This window comes from Phaseolus vulgaris, chromosome 9 (assembly GCF_000499845.2).
Source record: "Phaseolus vulgaris cultivar G19833 chromosome 9, P. vulgaris v2.0, whole genome shotgun sequence".
Lineage (NCBI taxonomy): Eukaryota > Viridiplantae > Streptophyta > Magnoliopsida > Fabales > Fabaceae > Phaseolus > Phaseolus vulgaris.
The window spans coordinates 20,191,326-20,218,047 of NC_023751.2; the positions used below are offsets into that span (position 1 = coordinate 20,191,326).

General features: G+C 28.6%; 1 protein-coding gene across 1 annotated transcript; it reads right to left on the reverse strand.

The window, feature by feature from the left end:
- Positions 1–19,032: 19,032 nt before the first annotated feature.
- Positions 19,033–20,935, reverse strand: LOC137823080 (transcription factor LAF1-like). The gene is made up of 2 exons (XM_068628193.1): positions 20,492–20,935; positions 19,033–20,116 (listed from the first exon to the last, which is right to left on the reverse strand). The coding sequence occupies exons 1-2, from the start codon at positions 20,637–20,639 to the stop codon at positions 19,269–19,271; spliced, it is 996 nt and encodes a 331-aa protein (XP_068484294.1). The 5' UTR covers positions 20,640–20,935; the 3' UTR covers positions 19,033–19,268.
- Positions 20,936–26,722: the final 5,787 nt, after the last annotated feature.

Genomic DNA, 26,722 nt, shown 5'->3' on the forward strand with positions numbered 1-26,722 from the left:
GTGACATTAGGGGCCATTAAGTTGTTTTATTTATACATGGGGACATATAAATCACTTTTCTTTAATAATCACAGTCAATTTAATAATCTGTTGATTAAAGTGGATGCAACTAAGAGGTAAAGCATGATAACAGTTCAACTGCATGATGAAGTGGGGTCTAGTAAATATAATAGGTGAAATAAAGTAATGTGGATGTTTTTCTGTTATAGGTTATTTGCTATATTTATCAATCATACTGTGATTTGTCTTTTTATTATTCTTTTAATTTTACTCAGCAACACTTTTCAACTTTGACAATGGAGTCTTTCGTTATTAAAAAAAATTCGTATTTTGTAAGATTGTTTAATTAATACTTTCTAAAAATTTACATAAAAACCCTATAGAAAAATCCTATACTTTCTTAAAATTGTATAATGTTGTTTAACTAAAATTCACTATAGGAAAGGGAAGAGTTTGAATAAATAAAACCAAACATTAAAAAAAAATTATTAAACAGAAATCAATTTTAAAAAAAAAAATAATTTTTTATTGATAAAATTAAATACTATTTATTTAAAAAAAATTATTAGTATCTAAATTAGTTTTTATTATTAATAAATAATTTTTAAATTGGTATTTAATTAGATATCAATGTTTTAAATACCAATTTTAAAATCTAAATAATTAATTAGGTACCAATTTATAAACTATTTATCAATAGAAGAAACTAATTTAGATATCAATAATTTTTTTAATTTTTAAAATAATATTTAATTTATTTAATATAAAAAAAAATAATATATTTTTTTAAAATTTGTTTTTATTTAATATTTTTTTAGTAGTGAATAAGATATCAGTGGAGTTGGATCAAAAAATGTAAGGTTCGATTTTCAGAAAAGAGAGAGAGGTATGGACGGAATGAATAAGTAGGTTAATAATAACCATCAACTGTGTAATTTAAAAGAAAAAAGACAAATTAAGGGTCACAAGTTATTGATGGATCCTGTCAATGAATGATACATCTTCAAACTGGTTTATGTGTCGCAGTTTAAGTGTGTATTTGTTTTACTCCATCCTCATATCCCAAACACATTCAAAGGAACTTTACTCTCACCTTATTTTGTCGTTCCATGAAACTTAAACTCAATTCAAAGCTACCTAATTAGTCTTTCGGCATCAAGTTTGAGATTCTGAACGGTTTAGAAAAGGTTGTATCTACTGAAAAGTGACTTTCTACTTCTTATAATTAAAAAACTATTGCATATGTTTATTAAAATAATTAGGATTAGAGATGGTATTGAACAGTAATCAGTTAAATACAAAATAACAGTATTTTTATTTTTTATGTAGCAAACAATTTTTTGTAGATAAGCAAGTGATAAATATTTAGTATGAAAGAGACAAAAGAAAAATAATAGTGGCTGTTGTATCTGGTGGAGAACACTCTAGAAAAGATGGACACAATTTACTTGGAAAACCAGTGGCGTGATTTTTGGAGGCTTAACGGAGGAGATTATGCAGAAGGTTTTAGATAGGAAGAAATGATTAAAGCAATTAAAGTAGGAATTGGAATGTTGACTGCATAATTTGGCTGAAAAGTTGGTGTAGCCCAAAGCTTTGATTGGACACCACTTGTGCCAACCGCTCATAAATCTTTCTCCTTCATTTTGGGTTCTTCCATTGAAATATTTGAATTTCCTGATATGTTTTTCTCATTAACTCTCAACTTTACACTGATTGTAAATTCCTAATACTTCCAAATTATATCGACTAGGATGAATGAACGAGTGAGAAGTTCTTTGTTCTTTCATGTAAACATGCAGCTATATTCTGGTGTTCCTGCCCCTTTGGACTTCCAGAAGGACCTTAACAGATTATTTTAACATTTTTATAATAGAATATATTCTCTGGTTTACTATAGATGAATCCAATCAAAGGCTTAACAATAATTTAGAATAGGTAATCAAGCTTAGTTAACAAATTTGCTACAGGAAGCACGGTGAGAGCAACTATGAAACCATCCTAATAATTTCAATTGATATATACCTCTTATTGATCCTCGAAAGCTTACAAACAGTATTTATTTAGTCCATGTGTTAGGCTGTAATGTTTTCCTAAAATTTGGTTCTAAACTTAGATTTTTTTAATAAAAAGGATTAATTCCTTAAAAAAAATAAGTTTTATATTTTAAGTACAAATAATAATAATAATAATAAAATATTTAGTTATAAGATTTGATATTAAACATTGTTTATCAGAATTTTTTTAAAACATTTGTAAAAATTATTTGAAATTGTTGTTGTATGAGGGACTTGGACACTAAAACTACCAACTACCGGGTGAACAATTGATTCTTTTTCTTTGATCGTACTTTTCTTTCCTACTCTTCCTTTCCTAATGTTTGGATTTTGACTCTCGATCAAGAGTACACATGCAAAAAGTTATCTAACGTTCAAGTGAGTATTCAACGGTTTTTTGACCATGATGGGATTATTTTTTTTGTTTTTACCAAAATTGGGTCCGTTTAAAAAAAAATTACAAATTTAGGCAAGTCGTGCCAATTCGGCACAACTTCATATGCAGAAATCGTTCAAATTAGGCATGACTTCTGCCATGTCATACTGAAGTCGTGCCAACTTGACACGACTTCTACCTTGTCATATAGAAGTCGTGCCAACTTGACACGACTTCTGCCCCGTCATATTTTTATTTTTTTAAATTTTATTGTTTATATATTGGGTAGTAAGTTATGTAATGTTAAAAATTAATTTGATACATAATTTTCTAAGAGTGTTAGTTTTAAGGAACAAAAATTTGGATAATCGTGTATGGATCATTTTTTACGGTAATGTATTACAATAACTTGATTATTTGATTAATTAAAAAATTAAGGAAATTGTTATTGAATTTGTAAATAAATAGATAAATGAAAAATTATTGTATTTGGAAAATAAATAGAGAATTATTGTTGTGAATTTGCAAAATAAATAGCTTGAGAAGTAATGATTTTACAGAACACGTAATGATGAGAAGAAATTAATTTTTAACATTACATAACTTACTACCTAATATATAAACAATAAAATTAAAAATAAAATAAAAAATTATGACGTGGCAGAAGTCGTGTCAAGTTGGCACGACTTCAATATGACAGGGCAGAAGTCGTGCCAAGTTGACACGACTTCAATACGACAGGGCAGAAGTCGTACCAAGTTGGCACGACTTTAGTATGACATGGCAGAAGTCATGCCTAATTGGGACGACTTCTGCATATGAAGTCGTCCCAATTAGGCACGACTTGCCTAAATTTGTAATTTTTTTTAAACGGACCTCATTTTGATAAAAACAAAAAAAAAATAACTCATCATAGTCAAAAGACCGTATTCAACAGTATTTAGGTGTAATTAATATTATAATAATAACGTAAATTTTATCTTGACTGTTGCATCTATGATGGACCTTTTAACTTTTGGACCTCTAATTTCCATACAATTTAATATGTTAATATCTTGTTACCTTAATACATTTTACACATAGTGATCAGTCGATATTATATACTGAGATGTCCTGAGACCGTTCGGTCTCTACCGTATAAATATATTTATATTAGTTTATTTTAATAAATTCATTTGTATTTGTATTATAGTATTACTGTATCATTATAAGAACACATTAACTATTTTTAGCATGGATATTTTAAAGTAAAATTTAACAAAATTTTAAAATAAATTACCCCTAGTTGACAGAGTACATTCACCTAAACCCTAAACACCTCAGCATTCGAAAATTCAACATCAAGATATAGAATTGCATCCTCAACTCAAATGCCATTTCAACAAATTTTTTTATTTTGAATTAAAATTTAATCAGATATTAAACTCTGTGTACATCCTAATTGATTACTCATAATATAGATTTCACTCATTTTAAATTTTAGTCAATTAATTTAAAAACATTGGTTTTAAATTACTTTATCTACAATCAATGTCAGGGTTTTCTGTCTATGAATAAAATTTGTTAAAAGACTTTTATGATGAAATTTTATCACAAAATGTAATGTATGTTAAGTTCTTTCATTTTTATAAATGTTATCTGATTGCTTGACAGAAAGTTCATATTGGAAACTGAATTCTTAATTTTTTATTTAAAAAATAAAAACATTTTTAAATATTTGGTGATACTACGGTTCCCAAATCAATTAACGAAAAGTTAAAAAAAAATCTAACTGGCTGAGTTATATGTTTGATTGATAAATTTTATTGATAAAAAACATTTAAGTTCCAGTATTTAACGGTGATGATTTCAATGTAAGTCCATCTAATCTTTGGGAAGAAAAAAGAAAAAAGATACTTTGGAACAAAGCAAGAGATCCCTTCATAGAAAAATTAAAAGAGTGGAAGAAGACCATTGGAGGCACTGGTGCAATGTTGGTTGAGAGAGACCAGTTATTTTGTATTGGCCTCTTATTCTTTCTTTCATCTCTGTGGTGTTCTTCTCTTTCTTTGCTTTGCCCATTTGTATGATTATGATGAGCCATCTAAATGGAATTAGAGATGGGTGATGTGTGCAATGGTGGTACCCAAGTGCTTTCGGTTAATTAGGTCCACAATTTCATTAGTTAGTGTTAAAATATTTATGTCCTTATTAGTTCCTTTAACTATGTCAAAAAGCAAGAAATATACATCGACAAATGAAAGAAATGAGATCATACTTTATAATGAGATGCAGGCCGGTGGCCAAAAAAATTGACACCCCTTGCTCTTGCTTAATTAAGTCAAATATATAAGCTAATAATATTTAGATATATATAATAATATATAATAAATATTTCTGAGGTTATCGAACAGGAAATGGCATTACAATGTTGTATGTGTTTAAAACTTTTTCTTTTTAGCTTGTCAAGTGAGTGAGTTTGTTGTTTGTTCTCATGGATGTCATAGGAGGTTGGAACTTATGAGTTTGTAGTTTTTGTTTAGATCTTGTTTTATTTGTTTAGAGATTCATATATAATGTCAATGGAGTTATATTAATTTATATTTTTTTAAGGTAGGGTGTGAAATTTTCAACTTTTAATAGAGATATATTATGATGTGGTTTAATTAATGACTTACTAGTTCAACAATTTACAATTTACCTACATACTGGCCAATTAGTAGATCTTAGAGATGTAATTTGGGTTCATCATTTGTCTTATGAAGCTTATGTAACCAAAGAAATGAAGTTGTGTTTAAAGAATGGAAGATTGATGTAAAAGAAATTTTCATTTAGCATAAATGCAAAATAAGAGGAAAATATCTAATTTTAGCTTTTCTATATTTATTCTGATTGGAGCTTATACCCATTAAATTGTTTGCATTCTTTAAGCTAGATGTCAGTTCTATTTGATTGAAGTGGCGGAAAAGGTGGAGCAGCGACGGTGAAGGCACATTTGGAGATGAAATGAAGAAGAAAAAAAAATAAGAAAAATAATAAGATATAAAGAAGAGATGAGAAAAGTAATAGAGTGTTTTCTTGTAGTGTACATATTAAGAAACATAAAAAAAAAAATAGTATTATCTCTGGATTTTTACATAAGGATCTGAATCCGTAAATAAATTCAACATTACCTACGAATAATATTATCTACGGATATTACCCACAAATTCTGAATTCATAGGTAAATTCAGCATTATCTACCAACTATTATCCACGAATCTTATTACCTGTCAACTTTTATTTACGGATATTTATTACCTACCAACTATTACCACGAATCTCTATTACCTACAAACTATCACCTACGGATCTCTATTACCTACCAACTATTATCATAATAATTATATACATAATATTAAAAATATTAATATAATATGAAGAATTATAAAATCATAATTAATATTCATAAATAATAATAACCATAACTAATTTATACATATTATTAATATTATAAAATTAATAATATTAATATAATAATTTAAATAATATAATTACTATTATATTAATAATAATAATAATAATAATAGTATTAATAATATTAGTAATATAACAAAATTAATAATATTAGTAATAATAACATTAATAATATAAATACTATTAATAAAAATATATATAAAATTAGCATTATTTATAATATTAATAATATTTAATAAAAATAAAAATATTTAATAATATTTGATAATATTAATAATATTTAAAAATATTAATAATATTTAAAAATATTAATAATATTTAAAAATATTAATAATATTTAATATTATTAATAATATTTAATAATATTAATAATAATAATGATATTAAATATATGAAGAATGTTATTAATTTTTATTTTATTAATTATATTAATATTGATAATCATACTCATAAGTATAATAATAATCATAACATGATAATAAAACTTGACTTATGTAATGGTTAAAGCTTTTATGGACATTTCTGAAGGGACTTGGTTTCGAGTCTCAAATACTTCACTTTAGTTCTAACATTAGTTATGATTGTCATAGCATATATAATAATTGAAAATAAAAAACTATATTCAAATAATAATTAAAAATTTAAAAATAATTTTAACATTTCTTACGGATTATAGTTGGTGGGTAACTGTTGTTTTCGTTACCCACGGACAAAGTATCCGTAGATAATGTTGATTTACCTTGTTGTTACATACGGATTTCGTGCGTAGATAAATTGAATTTTTCTTGTAGTGAAATGTTTTGATTTTAATTAACAACTTCTACTAAATGTGTGTTATGTACTCTTAATCAATAACTTTTGGAGTTTAATTCTTATCTTATTATATTTATATAATAGATAGTTTGTATGTTAAAAAAATTGGTCGAAAGCTCTTCGAATCCAATTCAATTTTGCTTTGGGGTCTTTATTTAAGTCATATTAATTAATTATGTTCAGCGTGTTAGTGGTGTAATGTATTTTATATGGATTAGTTCATGACTTATCGTTCTTGAATATATTTAAGGGTTTGTAATGTGTGGGAAGGACTCACTTTGAAGGACAAATTTTAAGGAATTAAGTATAGAGTTGAGAGTCTCACATTGACGAAAGAAGAACAATATCTAAGGAGAAAAACTTACAAACTCGTTTTAAGGTTTTGAGTTGAATGTGACATCAAATATCTCATGAGTTTACTGAGTACTATGTAGTAGCCAATGAACTATGTGGTAATTCTAAAACATGTAGGTCTTGATTCCACAAATTAGAAAATACTGACAACATTGACATATTAAAGGAAGATATATCAAAATAAAATAGTTGGATGAGGTCCAAAATACAATTTTCATCCCTGACTACCGTAGGTTTTTCCTACCATATTTAATGATAGTAGTCATTAGACTATCAAATTAAAAGAAATTATAGTTCCAATGCAAAGACAGTTTAACAATAGTGTTAATCCAACTAGCACCAAAGTGATTATAGTTTAGATATGGTCAAAATGACTCAAAGTTGTATCACAATGAATTTAATTATGAATTCAGTGAAATAGAATTCAAAACTTATCTGCAATCAATAAAAATTAGCAATAATAATAAAGTAAAAAAGGGATTGAGTTTGTTCGTCAGAAATTATTAATAGACGATTATAAAAAAAGTAAAGAAAGCAGGTTGATTCTCAAGTTCTTTTAGCAATGATTCTTCCTTGGTTTATAAATATGTATTATTCATTCAATCATCCAATATGATCGAATGGATCAAACATGAGTTAGCCAAAATGATGGAATCTAATTCATGAAACATGTATCCACTAATTCATTAAATACCCTACTTGTTCATGGTCTACTCATAAGGCTTATAATCTTTTACCTCTTGAATCATGCATCCAAGATATTTTTCATAATAATGCAAATTAAATCAAGAGTTTCAATTAAAGACAAAATTGAATCGTCAACATGCTTCAAAAACAACTTTTAAAACAAAAATTAAAACTCAAAATGACCAAATTGTCTACTACAGTTAGGTGTTGAAGAACAAAAATTTAAATTGTATAGAACCTCAAAATTCATTGAGAAATTATAAGGGAATCAATTCAAAAGGTTTAGTCTTTCATGCGGAAGATGAAAACAAGAAAATTACAAAAAGGGAATAAAACTAAGTCTAAAGTGTGTCGCACGACTCTTTGCCTCCCTCTTCTTCCTCTAATTTTCTTTATAATCTTTTTTTTTTCACAAATTCGAATTTATATCAAGATATTTGTTAACAATTATCAAATGTTTCTTTTCTCTGTTTCAACTTATTAAGCATATATTCTCTTTCCCAATAATTTCATATCTCGTTCTCGCTTCTCTTTTCAATGTATTGTTTCCAAATTCGATTCAGATTTGCATATTAATTATAATTATTAAGCCCAACGCTTTTGCGAGGGTATTGTAAAAGATTTACTTGGATAATATATTTGAAGGATATTTGCTTTGTTTTTAACATGTTTTGCAAAGGAGTTTTAATTACAAAAATTGAGAGAATATCCTCCTGTAATATTGAATTGGTTTTGGTTTGTGCTTTCTTAGAATGTAATAAAATCATTGAACTAGTATCTTCCTTTTCGAGAACTGAGCATCCCTCTATCAGTAGACACTTCAAAAAGATTGTCCCATGGCTTTAAACATAAGGAGTGTCGAGTCTTTAAATAATCAAACTTTTCAATCTTCAAATTGACATAATTCTTCATTCAGAAATCTTCGCAAAGGATAACCAAATTGGAATCTTTCTCTTCAGAGCTACTTTTCCAGCAATGGACACTTTAGGGAGACTGTCTAATGGGTGTGACAGATAAGATCGTATAGTCCTTCCAAACTTCAACACATTGCAATTATTCATTTGCATTGTCATTAATAAGGTCTAGAATCTCTGGAGATTATCAAGATCAAGATCAAGATGAGAACAAAATGTATTTAAAAACCAGATTTAAGCAACGGTTCTAATATGGTCTTGTTTTATCTAGATATATGAATTTAGTCTAAAAATAGTCAATTTTACTCTGAATTACTATTTAAGAAAATTATGTTAGACACTTTTAAGAGTGAATAGAATTTTACTTATCATTGAGTTATTTCTTCTAGTTGACCATTTTGCTTGCTGGATATACACAAAATAAATCCTAAATTTTAAACTATGAATTAAAGGCATGCCTTTTTATACAAGGGAATGACTATTTGAAAGAGTTCAAAAGGGGTGAGACCTTGTGGTCTAAGAAAATATATTGGGTGTCTAAACAAGAGTAAGGGATTTATTTTCTTTGTCTCTTCTTCCAAGCTTAAAAGAGGGGTGAACATGGTACCATTAAAATCTAAAATATCATCTTTGAGGATTGGAGGAGGAAAACGATTCAGTGAGGATGCATAAGTGTTCTTCATTGATGAAGAAGTGTGTTTGGTCTATGTAGAAGGAGTTGACATTGCAAAGGATGAAAACTCACTACAAGAAAAACCACTTTTTTCTTCAGCAAAAAATGAATGCAAACGAATGAAAATGGATGAAAAAACGTCAGATTTCCATCGACCATGAATTCGACGAGAAAAGTGTGGAAACAAAGTTTATTTTGCGTTAGTCAGCAAAAGCGATGCAAATTTAGTGAGCCATGCCGACGTAAAATAGACGCAAATATCGTCGTCCAACATAAAGAGGAACGAAATAATATTAGACTTTGTGTCATTGACGCAAACTATGTTAAAAAGAATATTACATGGGTCTAGCCCACGTAAAACTGGAAGCGAGAAAAAATATAATAACCATTTCCTCTCTGTTTGCTTTCCCTTCAAATGATAAAATAAACCATTCATCATTCAGATAAAATCATAAACAACATAAACAAGATAAAATAAAACATTCACCATTCACATAAAATCATAAACAAAATAAAATAAATCATTGATCATTCAGATAAAATCATAATCAACATAAACAAAAAAATAAATAATGAATCAAAACCTCATAAACAAATTTTGAAATATTTAAAATTACCTTTCACATTTTAGGTGGAAGAGAAAATGGAAGTTGGAGTTCAAGCTGGAAGTGCGATGGGGTGCAGCGGCAGTGGAGGACTTAAAATAAAGAATTAAAAAACTTAACAATAAATTTCTAAAAAAATAAAGAAAGAGAAAAATGTAGAGAAGACCAACGGCGGGACTGCGGTGGCAGAGGCAGTGTGGGGGCGGGAATGGCCGGCAAATGTAGTGGGAGCAGAGGCAGAGGCACTAGGGGCGAGACTCACAGGGGCGGAGGCTGAGACACCGGGGCTTGGGACTCGAGAATGAAGTGAGAGAAGAGATAAAACTTAGATTCATGTTTTTAATTTGGGAGAAAGTGATGTGAGAGAGCAAAATTTTGCTTTATATTAAAGATTTTGCGTCGACTTACCCGACGCAAAAACAACACAAAATGGAAAGTTGCTTTGTGTCGACTGTGGCCGACACAAAACAAAACGGATAACAAATTTACATCGGTTAGACCAACACAAATCTACGATTTTTAGGTTTAATTTTTAACTTAAATTTTCATTACGAATATAATTAAAAAATATTACACATAAATTTATATTTTATAAAAAAAATTTCAACTATTATTTTTACTATTTTTTCAATTATTTCTTTACTCTATTATTATTTTTCTTTTTTTTTAAATTATTTCTTAACTTTTTAAAATAATATTTTTAAATATTTTTAATATTAAACACTTTAATCAACTAAATAAATTTTATTTAATTAACTAATATCAAAATTTTAACTTTACTACAAAATAAATTATTCGAAACTAATATATTTATTACAATATTATAAATTCAATAAATTTACAATAAATAAATCTATACACATAATAAAAAAAATTAAAATGTGGCCGACGCATCAAATAATATTTTTTTTGACATGTAGCGTCGGTTACAGCAGATGCATAATTCAAATTATTTTTGTTTCTAGCATCGGTCTAACCGACGCAAAATAATAATAATTATTATTTTTCACTTTTTTTTCGTCCTCAATGGGTTGGCCCACGTAACATCATTTTTGTGTGGAATTTGCGTGGGTTTGACCAATGCAGCTCGCATCCACTCTTGATCGACGCAAATTTAACAGAGCTATTAGAGCGTTTTCTTGTAGTGACTTGAAAAAAATAAAGAAAGAAATTACAAAGACTAAATAAGAGACAATGGTTTGAGGAATATAAAAAATGAAAAAAAAAATAGAAAAAATTTATAAATTGATAGAAGTTTATGCCTTAAATGAAATGCATGATTTGATTTAGTTACATGAAAGTTGAGATAAATTAAATAGTAAAATGACTTATAAATATGCCAGTTAATAATATGATTGATAAAAGGTGATATATTCACTAAAATATTTTTTTTCAAAAGTTCAAAATCGGAGCCATTTATTATTGACAAAATAATTAATTAAAAAGATGTATTGAAAATAAGGATTAATTGAAGGTAAATATTTTGACTAATATGACACTTCAAGAAATCAACATAATCTTTTATCAAAAACTGTGAGTGGAATATAACTAGAAGGAGGTACCGAAATAATGGATTAAGTAAGTATCGATACAATATCTCTATACATAAAAAATTCTTTTGTACAATAAGTGTCGAAGTAATGTATTTTTTTAATGCTTGTTTTACATAAAGATTTGGAGTATAAACAAATTATAATTAATACATGTTATTTTGAAAAAGTGACAAATAGTGATGTAGGTTTAATAAAGATTGTAACCGATGACAATTATTGAAACAAATTGTTGTATATAGCTTATTGAAATTATCCATAAAAGCTTTATTATTTACATTAAAAAACACATAAATTAAATCTAATTATCTATTTGTTTTTATTTGCAAAAAACTGTATTCAAAACAATATTATATCCATTCTAAGTTCTTTAACTCTAACTTTTTTTTATATAGTTAATCGAAATGTAAAAGGTGTACACAGTGCGACTCCAATCAACCCACAGAAACCTCACTTCATCACTAAACCTCCACCGTCCCCAGTTGCAACTCCCAGCTGCTGTTACGTATAACATCCATCTTCTGATCTTTTAAAGCCGTGCATGTGTTTCATTTAGCGTGTTGTACAACATCCAAGTAGGTTGCATATTCCTTCTCGGGTATCATCATGCCTCCATGCATTATCCTTGCAAAAAGAAAACATTTCCCACATTTCCATAGCAAATTACCAGTTTTAGTTATCTATCACATATCCTCTGCTCCTACCTCCCATCCTTAAAAACTACATTGTTTATATTTTCCAGAGGCTCCAGATTATTGCAATCCAAAGACTTTTCAATAAAAAATTCAGTTTTTTATTTTTATTTTTTACCTTTATCCACTTATCACAATTAGTCTAAACTTTAAATACTATGTCATAAGATAGGAATAAGTGTTAGACGGTTTCCAAGTGTTCTAGACATAGGGGACAAATTTTAGTGTTTAACTCTAAATATGTGATAAAACTGTTGGAAATCTCACATCAACTAGAGATTAAGACATTTTATAGTATATAAGTGGGTGCAAACTTCACCTTATAAGTTAGTTTTATAGGGTTGAGTTAGGCTTAAAGTCTACTTCTTAATATGATATTAGAGTTATTTCGAGTCTATCTAGCGAGAGTTTGTTGGGTTTATCAGACCACCCACTATCAAATCGTTATTGGATCACTCATAATATATAATATCATGCACGAGATTGGTAGCCTCAGCGTGAAGGAGATGTGTTGGAGATCTCACATCGACTAGAAATTAAGACATAGTATATAAGTGGATGTAAACCTCACCTTATAAGCTGCTGATTTTATAAGGTTAAGTTACTTAAAGTCTACTTTTTAATAAAAACATTTATGAAGCTATGATTTTCATTCAAACAAGCCTCAAAACCAACACATCTTCAATATCTCTCAATTATAACTTCTACAAAAACTCTTGTAATGCTAATACTATTTTAAAAAGGTTTGCATATATGTTTTATGTGTACGCTTTGTGAAATGCATGAAAAATTTATTCAGCATTTATTTTTTTAATGTTCTAATGCTTTATGTATTTGGAGTTGGGTTCGAAAGATTTTTCTTACTTCTCATTTCTCTAATAAGGATGATCTTTTTGCTTTTATTAAGAGTGATGGTAGTCCTTTGGTTAAATTGATTAAGCTTGTTGTAGTAACTTTTTCTATTTGGATGATATGGCGTATGAGGAATTATGTTAGATTTCACGATAAGATTGATTTTTCTACGGCTATTTCATTCATTAAAGATTTAACTTGTCTAGTGGGAAATTCATCAAAAGCTTCAATGAGAAATGATATGGTAGATTTCAATGTCATTAAGTTTTTTGGTATTAATTCTTGGAATGGTAAAGTTATTCTTCCTCTTCCCGTTAGATGGAAGTTCCCTTCGTCAGGCTGGGTTAAAATTAACATTGATGGGGCTGCTAGGGGTTATCTGAGTCTTTCTACTTGTGGAGGTATTTTTCGTGGGAGTATTAGAGACTTTATTGGTGGTTTCTCTGATTTTCAAGAAGTGCAGACTTCTTTGATTAATGAGTTTTTATGGAGTTATACTATGGATGAAGCTCAAAAAATGGGTCTTACTAATGTATAGCTTGAATGTGATTATACCTTGGTTTGTGCTGCTTTTGCTACCATGACTAATGTTCCATTGATGCTTTAATGGAACACTAGTCTTAATTATTGTAGGAAAATCAGGTTTAGGGTTAATCATATTTTTCGTGAAGGGAATGCGTGTACGAATAAACTGACTAGTTTAGGATCTATTCATAGGAAATTTTTTCATTGGTATAATAGACTTTCATCTAGTTTGTTCTTAGAATTCTTTATAAATAGGTATAGGCTATCTACATATCCTTTTTTTTAATATATGGATTTTGGTTTAACCCTCCATATTTTTCTGTATTTTTTTTTAATAATATCTTTTCCCGTAATGACAAATGATTATTTTTACTTGAAGTATCATCATATATCATATGTCAAGTTGCATAATAATAGTTAACAAGTTTATAAAAAAATAAATGTTTATCTACCATCAAATGAATTTAACATATATTATAACTTGAGTGTGCTAAAAGTAGTTTAAAAAATTAATTTTTGTAAGTGTTGTAAGATTGAAGATTGGATGTGTTTCCAAATTGACAAATTATATAGGTAAATATGTCTAAGATAGTGGGTGTGACTAGAAGCTATGATGTAACCAATGCTGCAATTTAAAGAAAAACGTTAATACTATAAAACTTATTTATACATTTAATTATAGGTTGTTGATAAAAAAAAACATTTAATTATAGGTTAAAGCAGAAGGAAAAAGCTGGGATTGGAATTACATTAGTGTACACGTGTGATACTTTGATTTTGACGCTGAATTCTACCTCATTCATACAAACCAACCTTTATTTAATTTTGCACTTCCCAACTACCGCCACTACCTATTTTAACCTTTAACTGAAATTCAGGACCTCTTTTACTTCATGTTCTTCTACACTTCTAGAACAATGACACACTTTTTATGCAAGAATAAATATTTCAAAAATGTAATACCATCTATAATATATTTTAACTTTTTTTTCCTTAAACCTAGAGTTCAATTTTATTTGATTTTTTTTCAAAAAGAGATTGTTAAAATTTATATTTTTTTAAATGTGGTCGCTGTCATTGTTTACTACTAAAGTAACATGTTACATCAACAACTATACAAAGGTGAGATGGGACATATATAGATAAAACCAATATTTAAAAGAAAAAGTAAAAGTAAATTTATACATTTAAAGGAATTAAAAATATATTTGATCTAATATATTATGTCACGTGTTCTAACTCGACTTCATATTTTTGAAAAATTTAAATTGAGAAGGATTTTGTTGGGCATAAGAACAATATGAAGTAGATTGAATGATCTCTTGCATTTATAGATGTGAGCTACGAACAAACTAAATTTGCAGCGGTCTTACTCGTAGTTGGTTAATAATGGACACATATTCAATTCCTCACATTTTAAATGAGTTAATATTAAGAATGTTAGTTACAAGTTCAACCCTACCTTCATCACAAGGAAAAAAAAAATGGATCAGTGGGATTGCGTATGACTGGCTTGTCTTTTTTTTTCCTTTAAGATTCGTTAATAATATTAATTTAAACGTTACTTTTTAGGGGCTTAGTGATTTTTCATTTGAGTTTGAGAATATACTGTTGCTCGTATTTTAGCTTGTACATTATACAAATATTTTTTTTTACTTTTATATAATTAAAATCATAAGAAATAATTTTTTTAATATATAAATTATATTATAATTAAAATTTATTAAAAACGGATATATTTTAATATGTAAATTTTATTTTAAACTTATGATAAAAAATTAATTTAAAAATTAATATATAAGGCTAAGAAAATCAGGAATATAAATAAAAATAAAAAGCGAGTAATTGATGGTAAGGGGAATTCTTTTTCGGTAATGGCTACATGAAATAAGAAAAGAAAATACTGATTAATATATCTTATGGAGAGAGAACACAACCTATAATTTCTCTTTTGTAATAGAACTGGATCATCCAAAAAAAATGCCTCATAGTATTTTTATTTATGATTTAGCTGAAACTATATTTTTTTTTATAAAGAAAAAGGTTTTAGATAATTTGGGTTTCATAATTTCATCAAAGTTAGATCGTGTCCTCAATGCTATCAAAACACTTATAAAAATACGTATACTATTCATGTTCATTTATATTCACGTTCTTCTTTTTTTATTAGAAAAAGAAAATTGAGATATTTCAGGAATACCTCAATCCTGATACAAAATCTTCTAAACCACTCACACAGCCTGAAAAATATCATCAGATACTTACTAACCTAATTTTTTAACAACAGACCTTATGCACACTAGTGGTTCGAGACACCAATCAGAATAAAAAAAACACATGCTAGTCTAACTTTTGCAATTATCCATGACCAAACTTTCAGCTGAACTATCATGAAGATTTCACCATGATCTATAGTACCATTTCTAAAAATCTTCTCATTCCTTTGTTTCCAAAATTCTTCAACGACTGTTATCCATACACAAAATCATATGTTATTGACGAGTTCACTTTCCTTGGTCAACCTAAACTTGGTGAGTGCTTTTTAGAATCATCATGAACGATCGAGACCACCCCCACCCATTCATAGCATTTCGCCCACACCAGCCAAACTACCCTACAAGTACAAAAATATGTGACATTGTTTCCTCTTCCTCCCTACACAAACAACATATGCTATTCTCCACTAAAATATCTCTCTTCGCCAAATTTGCTTTAGTTGCTATTTTATCCTCCAACACCCTTCATGCAGTCAAATGAGCTGATGATTGAGCCTTTATCCTCCAAAACCCCTCATACACAAATACTCCTCCCCCTGCTCATCGTCTTTTATGATATATGTTGATTTGACTGTACACTTTGTTATATCACTAACCTTCTACACCCACTGATCCTCCTCTTCCTCGTTGATACTCTTGCTTCCCATCAACCTTCTCATATCTTGTTCTTGGTATTTTTCCTGATCGAACAAGCTCCTCCTCCATCCTATCTTCCATACCCACTGCAAATTACTATTTCACTCCCCTCCTTGCCACAACTTATCACCCTTGCCTATAATTTATATCCACGTTCTTATATATAGTATATGAACTATTTAAAAAAATTGGGTAAAAGAGTAGAGATTAAATGAATAACTTTGATTAAATTGAATGATCATATATATATATACTCTCTTACATCAAAGTATGTAATTTTATACTTATAAAATTTAATAATTATGTACTGTTAAAAATATGTACTAAAAGTGATCGTTTATATCAAGTAATTATAATAAAACCCAACACTTATCATATATGATGATGTATAATTAAATTAAAATATACCTATATTTTCTTATATTTATATATCATACAAAATGTATCCATTTTGTTTATGCATTAAATATTTTAATTTTGTTATTATACAATTCACTCATGGCACAAGGGGTGATCAAAATTACAGTTATTATCATTTAAAGAAATAACATTAATTAAAACGCATATGAATTCATGTTGAAATTGAGTGAAGTTATTAGTTTGCTATATTTTTCTGAAAGCTGTATCATTTAAATTTACCAGCTCTACAGCATTTTCTTTAGTTTCCAAACCTTCTAATTTAAGTTTTCCTATCTTTCATTATTTTCAATTTGTTATATAATGATTTATTGTTGACATTAGCAAGGATGTTTATTTTTGCTGATATATGTCACACCTGTGCATTTTTTTAAGACTGATGAGGAAAGGTAAATCAATATTATAAATAAAAAAATAAATAAAAATTATGCGGAGATTAAAACTAAACTCATAATGAAATAAAAAAAATACAAAGATGAAGAAAAAATGAAACTCAGAAATTACTTTTAAGAATTCAATTCTTATGAAAGTATAGGAAGTGAGTCCCACCAAATAAAATTTTAATCGTAAATAAAAACATAGTTAACCAATTTGTTAGTTCAAGAATTACCTTATATAAAGGTATGTAACAAACGAAATAACATATTCTGGCACACACCATTTTCCTTCTATGTATTATTTTGCACCAATTTAGTAGTGAAATGGATATCAATATATAGCTTGCACGTTTTGCAATAAAGCAAAAATTTATTGACATTTTGAAATAATTTGATTTAAACCTCTTAATAATACACACACTAAAAACATATTTTATGCATTATTCATGGCCTAAACACATCATTTTTCAATTCATACTCCTCCTCTGCCTTATATTTTATTGGCGTGTGTCCAAATTTATAGTTATGACGTCATTGTTTGATTTCAGTGACCATTTTACGTCAGAATAAGAATGTCAAGAATAGGAAAAAAATATTTGGGTTGTTGCATGTCCTGAGGACACATTGTATCACTTATTTGCTGTCCACCAAATTAACAACCATTTATACTTATATTTTTATTTTTATTCAAATTTATTAAAATTCTTAAATAGCCACATTCTTAATCAACTATTGAATCATGAATATTAGATAAGTTTTATTCTTTATCTCATGAGAAGAAAAACTAGACAATAGTAATGCATAATAATCTTGTAATAAATATGATAGATGTTATCTTAATTTTTTTAGCCTATAAACATTAATATCTTTCATGAAATTAGATACTTGTGATGATTAAATAGTAACTCTAACATCATATTATATAAAATGAGTTTAAATCTAATAAATCGATTTGATTTATAGAATCTAGATGCTGATAAAAAATATAGAATCTCCAATAAATAAATCTTCCATAAATATCTATAAAAACAATTTATGTACAGCAATGTATATTCAAAATATATATATATATATATATATGAATTTATCTAGCAGCAATGTATATTCAAAATATAATGAGTTATTTATGAATTAATTTTCAACTATTGCATGTTTATAAGTCATAATAAATAAATAAATAAATAAATAGTGATATAATTTAAAACCATTAATTTAATGTAGTTATAATTATCCTAACTATTATCAGTGGTTATCATAAAAAAAGAAAACAGAATTACAAATAAAGCATAAAAGAGCTTTTGATACACAAAATTTAATCTCATTACCAACTTACTTTCCTATATAAGATTCTACAATAAACACAAGCAGCAATGACTAAGATTCAGGTATCATCATCAATCTCGTGAATTGTTGACCAAGGAAGAGTTAATGCATGCATTGTATTCATTAAGAAGATACACCTACACTTGATCACAATCTTGCAATTAGCATATATATATATATATATATATATATATATATATATAAATGTATGTATGTGTGTGGCATAAAAGATAGCTGCATCTGCCACTACTTTTATTCTTCGTGAGCTTTGAATCGAAGTTGCCATTACATAAAAAGAGACAAGACATTGCAGTGATCAATCTCTGCAAATTTTGAATACCTTATGCGCTTACTATGTCTATTCATAGAGCTCAACCCCAAACCACGCGCAGCAAACGTGTGCCTCACACTAATCACTGCCCTTAACCAGATCACATCAACACTCAAAGCTTTATTTTTCAGACGGGGACAAGGAAATAACATTAAAGTTTTATAAACAAAAAAAGTTGGAAAATTTTCACTCTAAACACAACCTGATGATGATAGGCCTCATCATAATTACGATGGCCTTCTGCAAAACTATAAACTAGAATTGCTATTTGCTAAATGCTAGAATTCATAATGAAGGGTGAAAACTAGAAAGCTAATTAAACTACAATCATAAAAGTATCATACCAAGTTAAATAATTAAACCCTTGATTGGTCATTATGATGAAGAGACACCCACACCAAGAAAATCAATGAAAGGAACTTCTTTGGGTTCGATAATGGTCTCATCTTCAGTTGTTTGTTGTTGGTGATCTTTCTCTGTGGAAGCCTTCAACTTGGTGAATGTGGATGAGTTATTATCGCAAAAACTCATCAAAAGGTCCCTCTTTATCCTTCCATCATTATCAGAACCAAGGAAACTAAAAGGACTTGTTGGAACAACCCTCTTGTAGTTGGGAAGAGAGAAGGCAGGATTTGGATAAATTCTGAGAAACGATCTATCTGAGCTTCTGGAACATTCTGAGAGATAAACACTAGAAGAGCAAGAAGAACCGTTGAAATAGTCTCTCCCTCCTTTCCTATCCACTACTGCAGAACCGTTTGTGGTTGTTGGCACAGAAGCAAAATTCCAAGACGCCAGAGAACTAGAGGGAGTAGTATCTGCAACTATCCTATTATTATTATTGTTATTATCCTTATTATTATCGAGGCTCCGAAAGTCAAAGAATCTTCCATTCTCCAATCCAAATCTCGTACTAAACAATAGGTCTTGATGAGATTGTGGTGTCCTCTTCTCGAGGAACGTGTTGGAATCGTTGTAAACATCTTGGAAACTTCTTTTCCCACATAACTTCGATTGTTCCCTCTGCTTTCTTGCCATTATAACGTGCCAGTGGTTCTTCACAGCATTATCAGTTCGACCAGGAAAAAGCCTCGCTATGAGGGCCCACTTGTTCCCGTGAATTCGATGAGCTGCGAGTAACCTCTCTTCTTCCTCTTCTGTGAACGGTCTTCTGTTGATTCTTGGGTCAAGCTGATTGAACCACCTTAATCTGCAACTTTTCCCTAAGGAACCAAAATATGATCATATAATTAAGGTTTATTAATCACAGCTGACACAGAGACATGCACAATTTTTAAGCAGAGAATTAACAATTTTTATCTATAAATATGTATATAGATGTTAATATAAAGTGCTTAAGGAGTTAATCTAGTTGGCTCTAGCTCGGTGCAATAGTATTAATTCAAGCTATAATTAATAAGAAACCCTTGAATTAGATCTTCCACTGTTCCACTAAGATTTTTGATTAACTTGCTAAGAATTAATCCGACCTACGAGAGATTGATATATACACATGAATCATAAAGATATATGTTTATATATATATATATATATATATATATATATATATATATATATATATATATATATATATATACCTGATCTTCCTTGGAGCTTCTCAGCAATTGAATTCCAGTTTTGAGCACCATATTGTTCAACAAGTTGTCTAAGCTTTTCATCCTCAGCAGGTCTCCAGTGGCCACGGGGACAAGTCTTAGGGTCTTCACCTGCTGAAGAATCCTCCATGGAATGAGGAAGAGATACTGTTACTGTGGATGGAGGTTGAGGGTAGAGATATTGTGGTGCAGCAGCTAGCGGCGAGAAATCTTGAACATCAAGCACAGAAAAGAGAAGTCTGAAAGAAGATATATAAGTGGAGGAGGGAGGGGTTGGTTTAGGGTTGTGGATGGTAAGTCACTTTTGTTGTCTTCACACGACAGATTGTGCCCTGTGAACATGTACTTAAATAGAGACCTTATCAAATTCCTCTTTGCTTTTAACAAGAAAAAGAAAACAAAAAGAAAAAAAAGAAAGAAATGAAATGCCTATTGCCGTTCGATCCTTTTCGAATTCCCTCAATTATTATATAAACCATCGCACCACGTTAATAATCAAATCCACTTGTTTGGTTATCGTATAGTTCTTATTAAAGGGACGTCTCTCCTCGATCGAAGACTGTGGTTGATTTCCCACATCAGGTAATTGCGACCTTCATAAAATGAAGCAGTTTCTAAGCAATATCGATACACTAAGTTGTTGGACAATTTATCATTCTTAAACAAATTATATATTATAATGCAAAATAAAATCCTTCCAAAAAAATTCTTTCTATCATAAATGGTGATACAAACAACACAGCCTTTTTTGTGTCTTCAACCGGATCACTTCAATATCTGTGTCTATCCTAAAATATTATCCACTTATTGTTACTAATATGTTGATTTTGTACTTCTATTAAAAAATATAAAAAAGAAAAGAGTATTCTAATCTCTTAATTTTTTTTATAAATAGATATCTAAAACTTTATTTTTATTATTAAATTTTACCTCATTTTCATAATAGAATTATGAACTTCAAATTCTTTTTAGTTAATCCTTATTACATTTCATATTTTTTTTTATAATAAATAACTTGAACTTAAACTACATTCTAATGGTTCTTAAAAAAAAAATCTATAAATATTATTTTATTGTGTTAGAATCAAATTATTTGCATTATAAACCTATCACTCTTTAATCCTTTTTTTGTTACAGTTTATTTTCTCATATCTTGAATATACCAAATATGAGTTCAGAAAAAAAGGTCTTTGTTTCCTTATTTCTGAATCTAGTATATTCTAATAATGTTTGGGAAAGTGATCTAATATAAATATAAAACAAATCAATTCTAGGGATTTAATAAATAAAAGATTGAAATTTTTTCTTTACTATATATATATATATGTGGTTTGGTCCCAATTAATGAGATACAATTTGTAAAGGATAAATTTTAAGGATTACATGAGATAAAATTATAATTAATGTATTTATTTGTAAAAGGAGAGATAAAATGTAAAATTAATTGAAAAAATAGTTTAAGTAAGATATTTATAAAATGAAGTAAAGTTTAACTATCAATTAAGACGCATTAAAATTTAAACTATCAATTGAAAAGAAAAGTTCTGAAAACTTATGTTAAATATATTTTTTTCCTCTTATTTATATTTTAAGTTTTAATTTAGTATTTTAAATTAAAATACTTTAACGCCTTTAAATTTCTATGTTGGAATAAAATTATACGAGTCCGTTAGGTTTTTCTTACACTAATTTGACCAATTTAATGGTATATGATAAGAAATACCAAGTCAATGGATTGATAACTAGTTTTAAAAGTAACAGAAGAACTAATTTTTTTTCTAAGAGATATTACAGAAGACTCAATGAAACTTTTTAAATGTAAGGTAAAACTAAAAATATTATTTAACTTTTAGTCTAAAAATTAACATCGAAAAAGACACACACATGCTTATTTAGGGTGGTTAGAATTTAGATGTTTAGTTGAGAAGTTTATATTAAACAAGAGTATACTTATAAATTAAATAATGAAATTTATTGAATTAAGGTAAACAAAGTTTAATAAAATAAAATAAAAAAATCACAACATGTGTACGGTAATAATAGGTTGAATTAAACTCTTTTAAATACCTCATATTGGTAGGTGAGCAATTTTCTTTTAATATATACTTAGTAAATATGCAATCAATCTGGCAGGATAAAACTCATACACATTATACAAAAATTAAAAGAATTTTCTTCTCATCAAATTGTTTCATGGTCTCTTGGAAGAAGATAGAGAAAATACATGAAGAGCTGTGAAGATATAATGTGAAGATATGAAGTTTGAAGTTTCTCAATCATGAAAGAAATTATTATAGAGATAAGAATACTTATTTTGAAATTGATGAAAGACTAGATTTTAAGTGATTTCATTATTTTATTTTTTATTAGTTTAGAGTTTTTTTATAATAGATTTTAAGTATCTTTATTTTGTTTTGTTTTTGTATGTTTCTAATCACGAATTTGGTTTGACCTCATATAAAAAGTTATGTTGTATATATGAACCCCTAAAAAGATTTAACATAATTGTTCCTCTATAATATTTAGATAAGAATATAATATTTAAATTCATTCTGTGTATAATAAGCCATTTTTATACATGTAAAAAAAGAGACAAGTACCACGTAAGCAAGCAAAATCTTATATAAATCATTTAACCAAATTTTAATCAAATAAAATAAAAAAAATAACTTAAAATGAGTGTATGTTATATAAGTTCAACCAAACTCTTTAAAATACCTCTTTCGTCATATTGGTAAGTAAGCAATTTTCTTCAAGCAAAGATAATCAATTATGTAAAATAAAACACGTTTTATAAAAACATCCAAAAAGATGAAGTTATGATACGATTTTGCATGTGAACCCGTAGAAAAAATTTAACTTTGGTCTTCCCTGTAATATTTAAATTCGTTCTGCCTAATATATATATATAGTTGATTCGTTCTCCAAAATTCCCTTAACATTACACTGTAATATATAAATTTTCATTTTTCTCGTCTTTCTTCACGATTAATTGTTCAAAGGGTCTCTTAATATGAATTCTGCACGCCGTGTCGTATAAGAACATTAAAAAATTTCAATCCAAATATTGGAAAAAAATGGAAGAGGTGTGACAGCAACCATTTTGAGAGAGGGGCGTTGCTTATGCTCATATATAGTATTGCAGGAATTTTACATTAAGAAGGCTATTCACTAGGTTTCTTTTTGAGTTGGTTCAAGTTTTTCACCGTTAGGTTTCACAAACTGATATTAAATTCTTGTAATTAACCTCAATAAATCTGATCTTGGAGGAGTAAATTAATTTTGGTAACCATTTTTATGTTGTAGGAGAACAAGCAAGTTGAGAGATTAAAACCTATTCTGATGCGTCCATTAATTCTCTTTTTTCATTCTCTAAAGTACAGCCATAAATGGAAAGAATATGTTTCCATTTTTTTGAGTTGCAGAGAGGACTTATCAATAAAGTAGTCCCGTAATTAAAAACGCACGTGAAGGCCAACGAAAAGAAGAAGAGGGAAATGGAATGCTTTGCGTAGTTGATTTAAATCCGCACATTAATTGGATTCCTTATTATCTGCAAAATACTTAGGTTATTAAGACAATGTCTAATAATCGTTTCAAGTCCAAATAGCTATCTCGAAGAGAATTAATCTCCCTATGATGTAAGATTATTTGAAAAAATTGTTTTGAAAGCAAAACACGCGAGGTTAACTAGTTTAACGATACTCTAATTATTTAATTAATTGATTATATCAAAGATACAGCAAAACCTGGTAAACAGGACTACAATTTTGTGAAAATGTCTGTTATTAATTAGTAGTGATTTTAATCAGTGAGAGAGAGTGAGAGAGGTGTCAAAATCAGTTTTTAATCCTAAGGATTAATTGAAATGGCGTGTAAGTATAGCATCAAGAAAAGTACTTCCAAACCGTCTGCCTTAGTTTTTCATTCTCCAATTCCATGCAGATGGCAAGTCAAATAAAACATTGAAACATATAGTGAAGTAACTATTATTCTAATGTGTTTCTTAACCGATTGAGATTTCATACCCCACGAAATCAAACACTTATCTTCCCATCAAAATATGAATACAGTTTGTCTGTGAACATCATGTTTGTGTTTTGAAGATAAAATTACCACACAGAGTTGAAATTGGTAGGTCTATCCATCCAACTGATGAATGGTATCTTAAAACCAAATTGTCTTCTTTCTAATAATTCAACTAAGTATAAACAATGGAACACTTCAATAGCAACATATAGGTTTCATCTCAAACACTCAGGGATTAGTTCAACCCTCAAAGGATATGATATAGAGCCGAATAAATGCACTTTTCAGATTGTCTTACATATCAGGTTTGAGTTTCGGAAAGGCCATTCACCATTTTCCCCAGCATATAATTTTGATTATCAGTTTAATCTATTCTTTGTTGATAAAAAAAAAGTGTATGTTATTTAAGCTAAAGATTTTCATTAATAATAAAATTACTAAGTTGAGGACTACACAGTTGCTACTAAAACTTTACTACATGTTGGAAGGGATGGTTGTAATTCCCTCATAATAAAAACTATTGTTTGGACGTGTCTGGTATGAAAATTAGCAGTTGATTTTGACGAAGAAAAATGGTAACTGTAAAGGGAAAATAAATATTTAATAGAAATCCTAGCTACAGGCAATTGTTTTCAATAAAAAAATCGGAGAAAAATGATTTTGGTCTTGCTGTCATTATTACGAATTGAAATGCTGCACATAACTAACTAGTAAAAGCTTATGCCTGGTCACAAGTAAGAACAAGTCCAGCAGTATTAATTATCCCAGTCATACAGTATTAATCCTGCAAACTCTTAATTGTAATCATAAATTAATCCTTTTTGTAGCCTTACGCGACTTTTCATGAAGATCATTCTGTCAAAGCAAAAAAAATTGACCCGTTTCACCAATAGCATTCTTGCATACCACCTGAAGACTCTTCAACTCAAAAACATTTCTTGGTGTATGCAATCTTGAATAAGTAGATTTTTTTCTTATTTTGCTGCTCAGCGAAGATAATCAGATCAAACCAATTGCATATGTAAAGATGACCCGTCTAAATTAAAGGGTGTGAACTGTATATTATAGCTAAGCAAAGTTTTAATAAAGAAGAAATTGGAAATGAAGTTGAGGTGGTCTCTCAGATTTGAAATGACTACAATAGAGCCCTAGAAGGTTGAACTCTCATGAATGAAATGCATTCTTAAACAACCATAAAAAGGGCATGGAGTTAATTAAAGATGATAACGCGACAAAGCTTGGTTTCCCCAAATAGTCTTAATTAATATTTACTCCTGTTGTGTATTTATTCCACATCGCAGTGATGATTTAACAGATATAGTATAGGAGGATTTCTCGTGATACTTTGTTAGCTGTCATTCCAATTTACACTGCAAAACTATTTATTTATATCGTACACTAATATTTTTAGCTATTACTTAATTATAGCACAACTCGAATAATTAATCCGACAACCATTCAATCAAATAAACTTTCTGGTTGAATGTTGTAAATGTCATGTTAATAAGGTAGAACGTACTATCGTGCGACATGTTGTAAAAGTTAACTTTAATTTATGCACCACGTCTTTCACAGAAGCTGTTTGTTAAAGGAATCATAAGAAGGTAATATATTATATTGTTGCTTGATTCAAAGCAAAATATGTGCCACAACAACAGAGAAATAGACCGTTAAAATGATGGTAGCAGTTCTACATCATCTATCTCTTATGCGTGGTGCGAGTGTGGGGAGAAGCAGGAATAGAAGGGTTTGAAATAGCTTTCAAACAGTGAATGCAAACTTGCACAGCCAAACATCCATTTCCTTCAACTGTCTATATATGAAAACCACAACACCTTTTCTCTCTCATTCACCTTCCACGTAACCTAAGCAACCCACCATTTTCATCATCATAACCCACACCCTAAATTTGACATCAACAGTCCCTCAAAATCCTCAACAAACTACTTTTGACTCTTCCCATCCAACTATTTTTTGTACGCATTTATATATATATGGATATCACACACCACTCTCTCTTTCTCTGTATAATAACGTATATATATCATCATACATATATATATAGATAGACGCATTTTTGTGCAGCTTGCAGACCCTAACTTTCCTCAGCTTCCCCTTTTGGTCATTCTCATTAAATATATTCTGTTACAACCACGCTAGCTTCATTAATTCAAATGTTGCAAA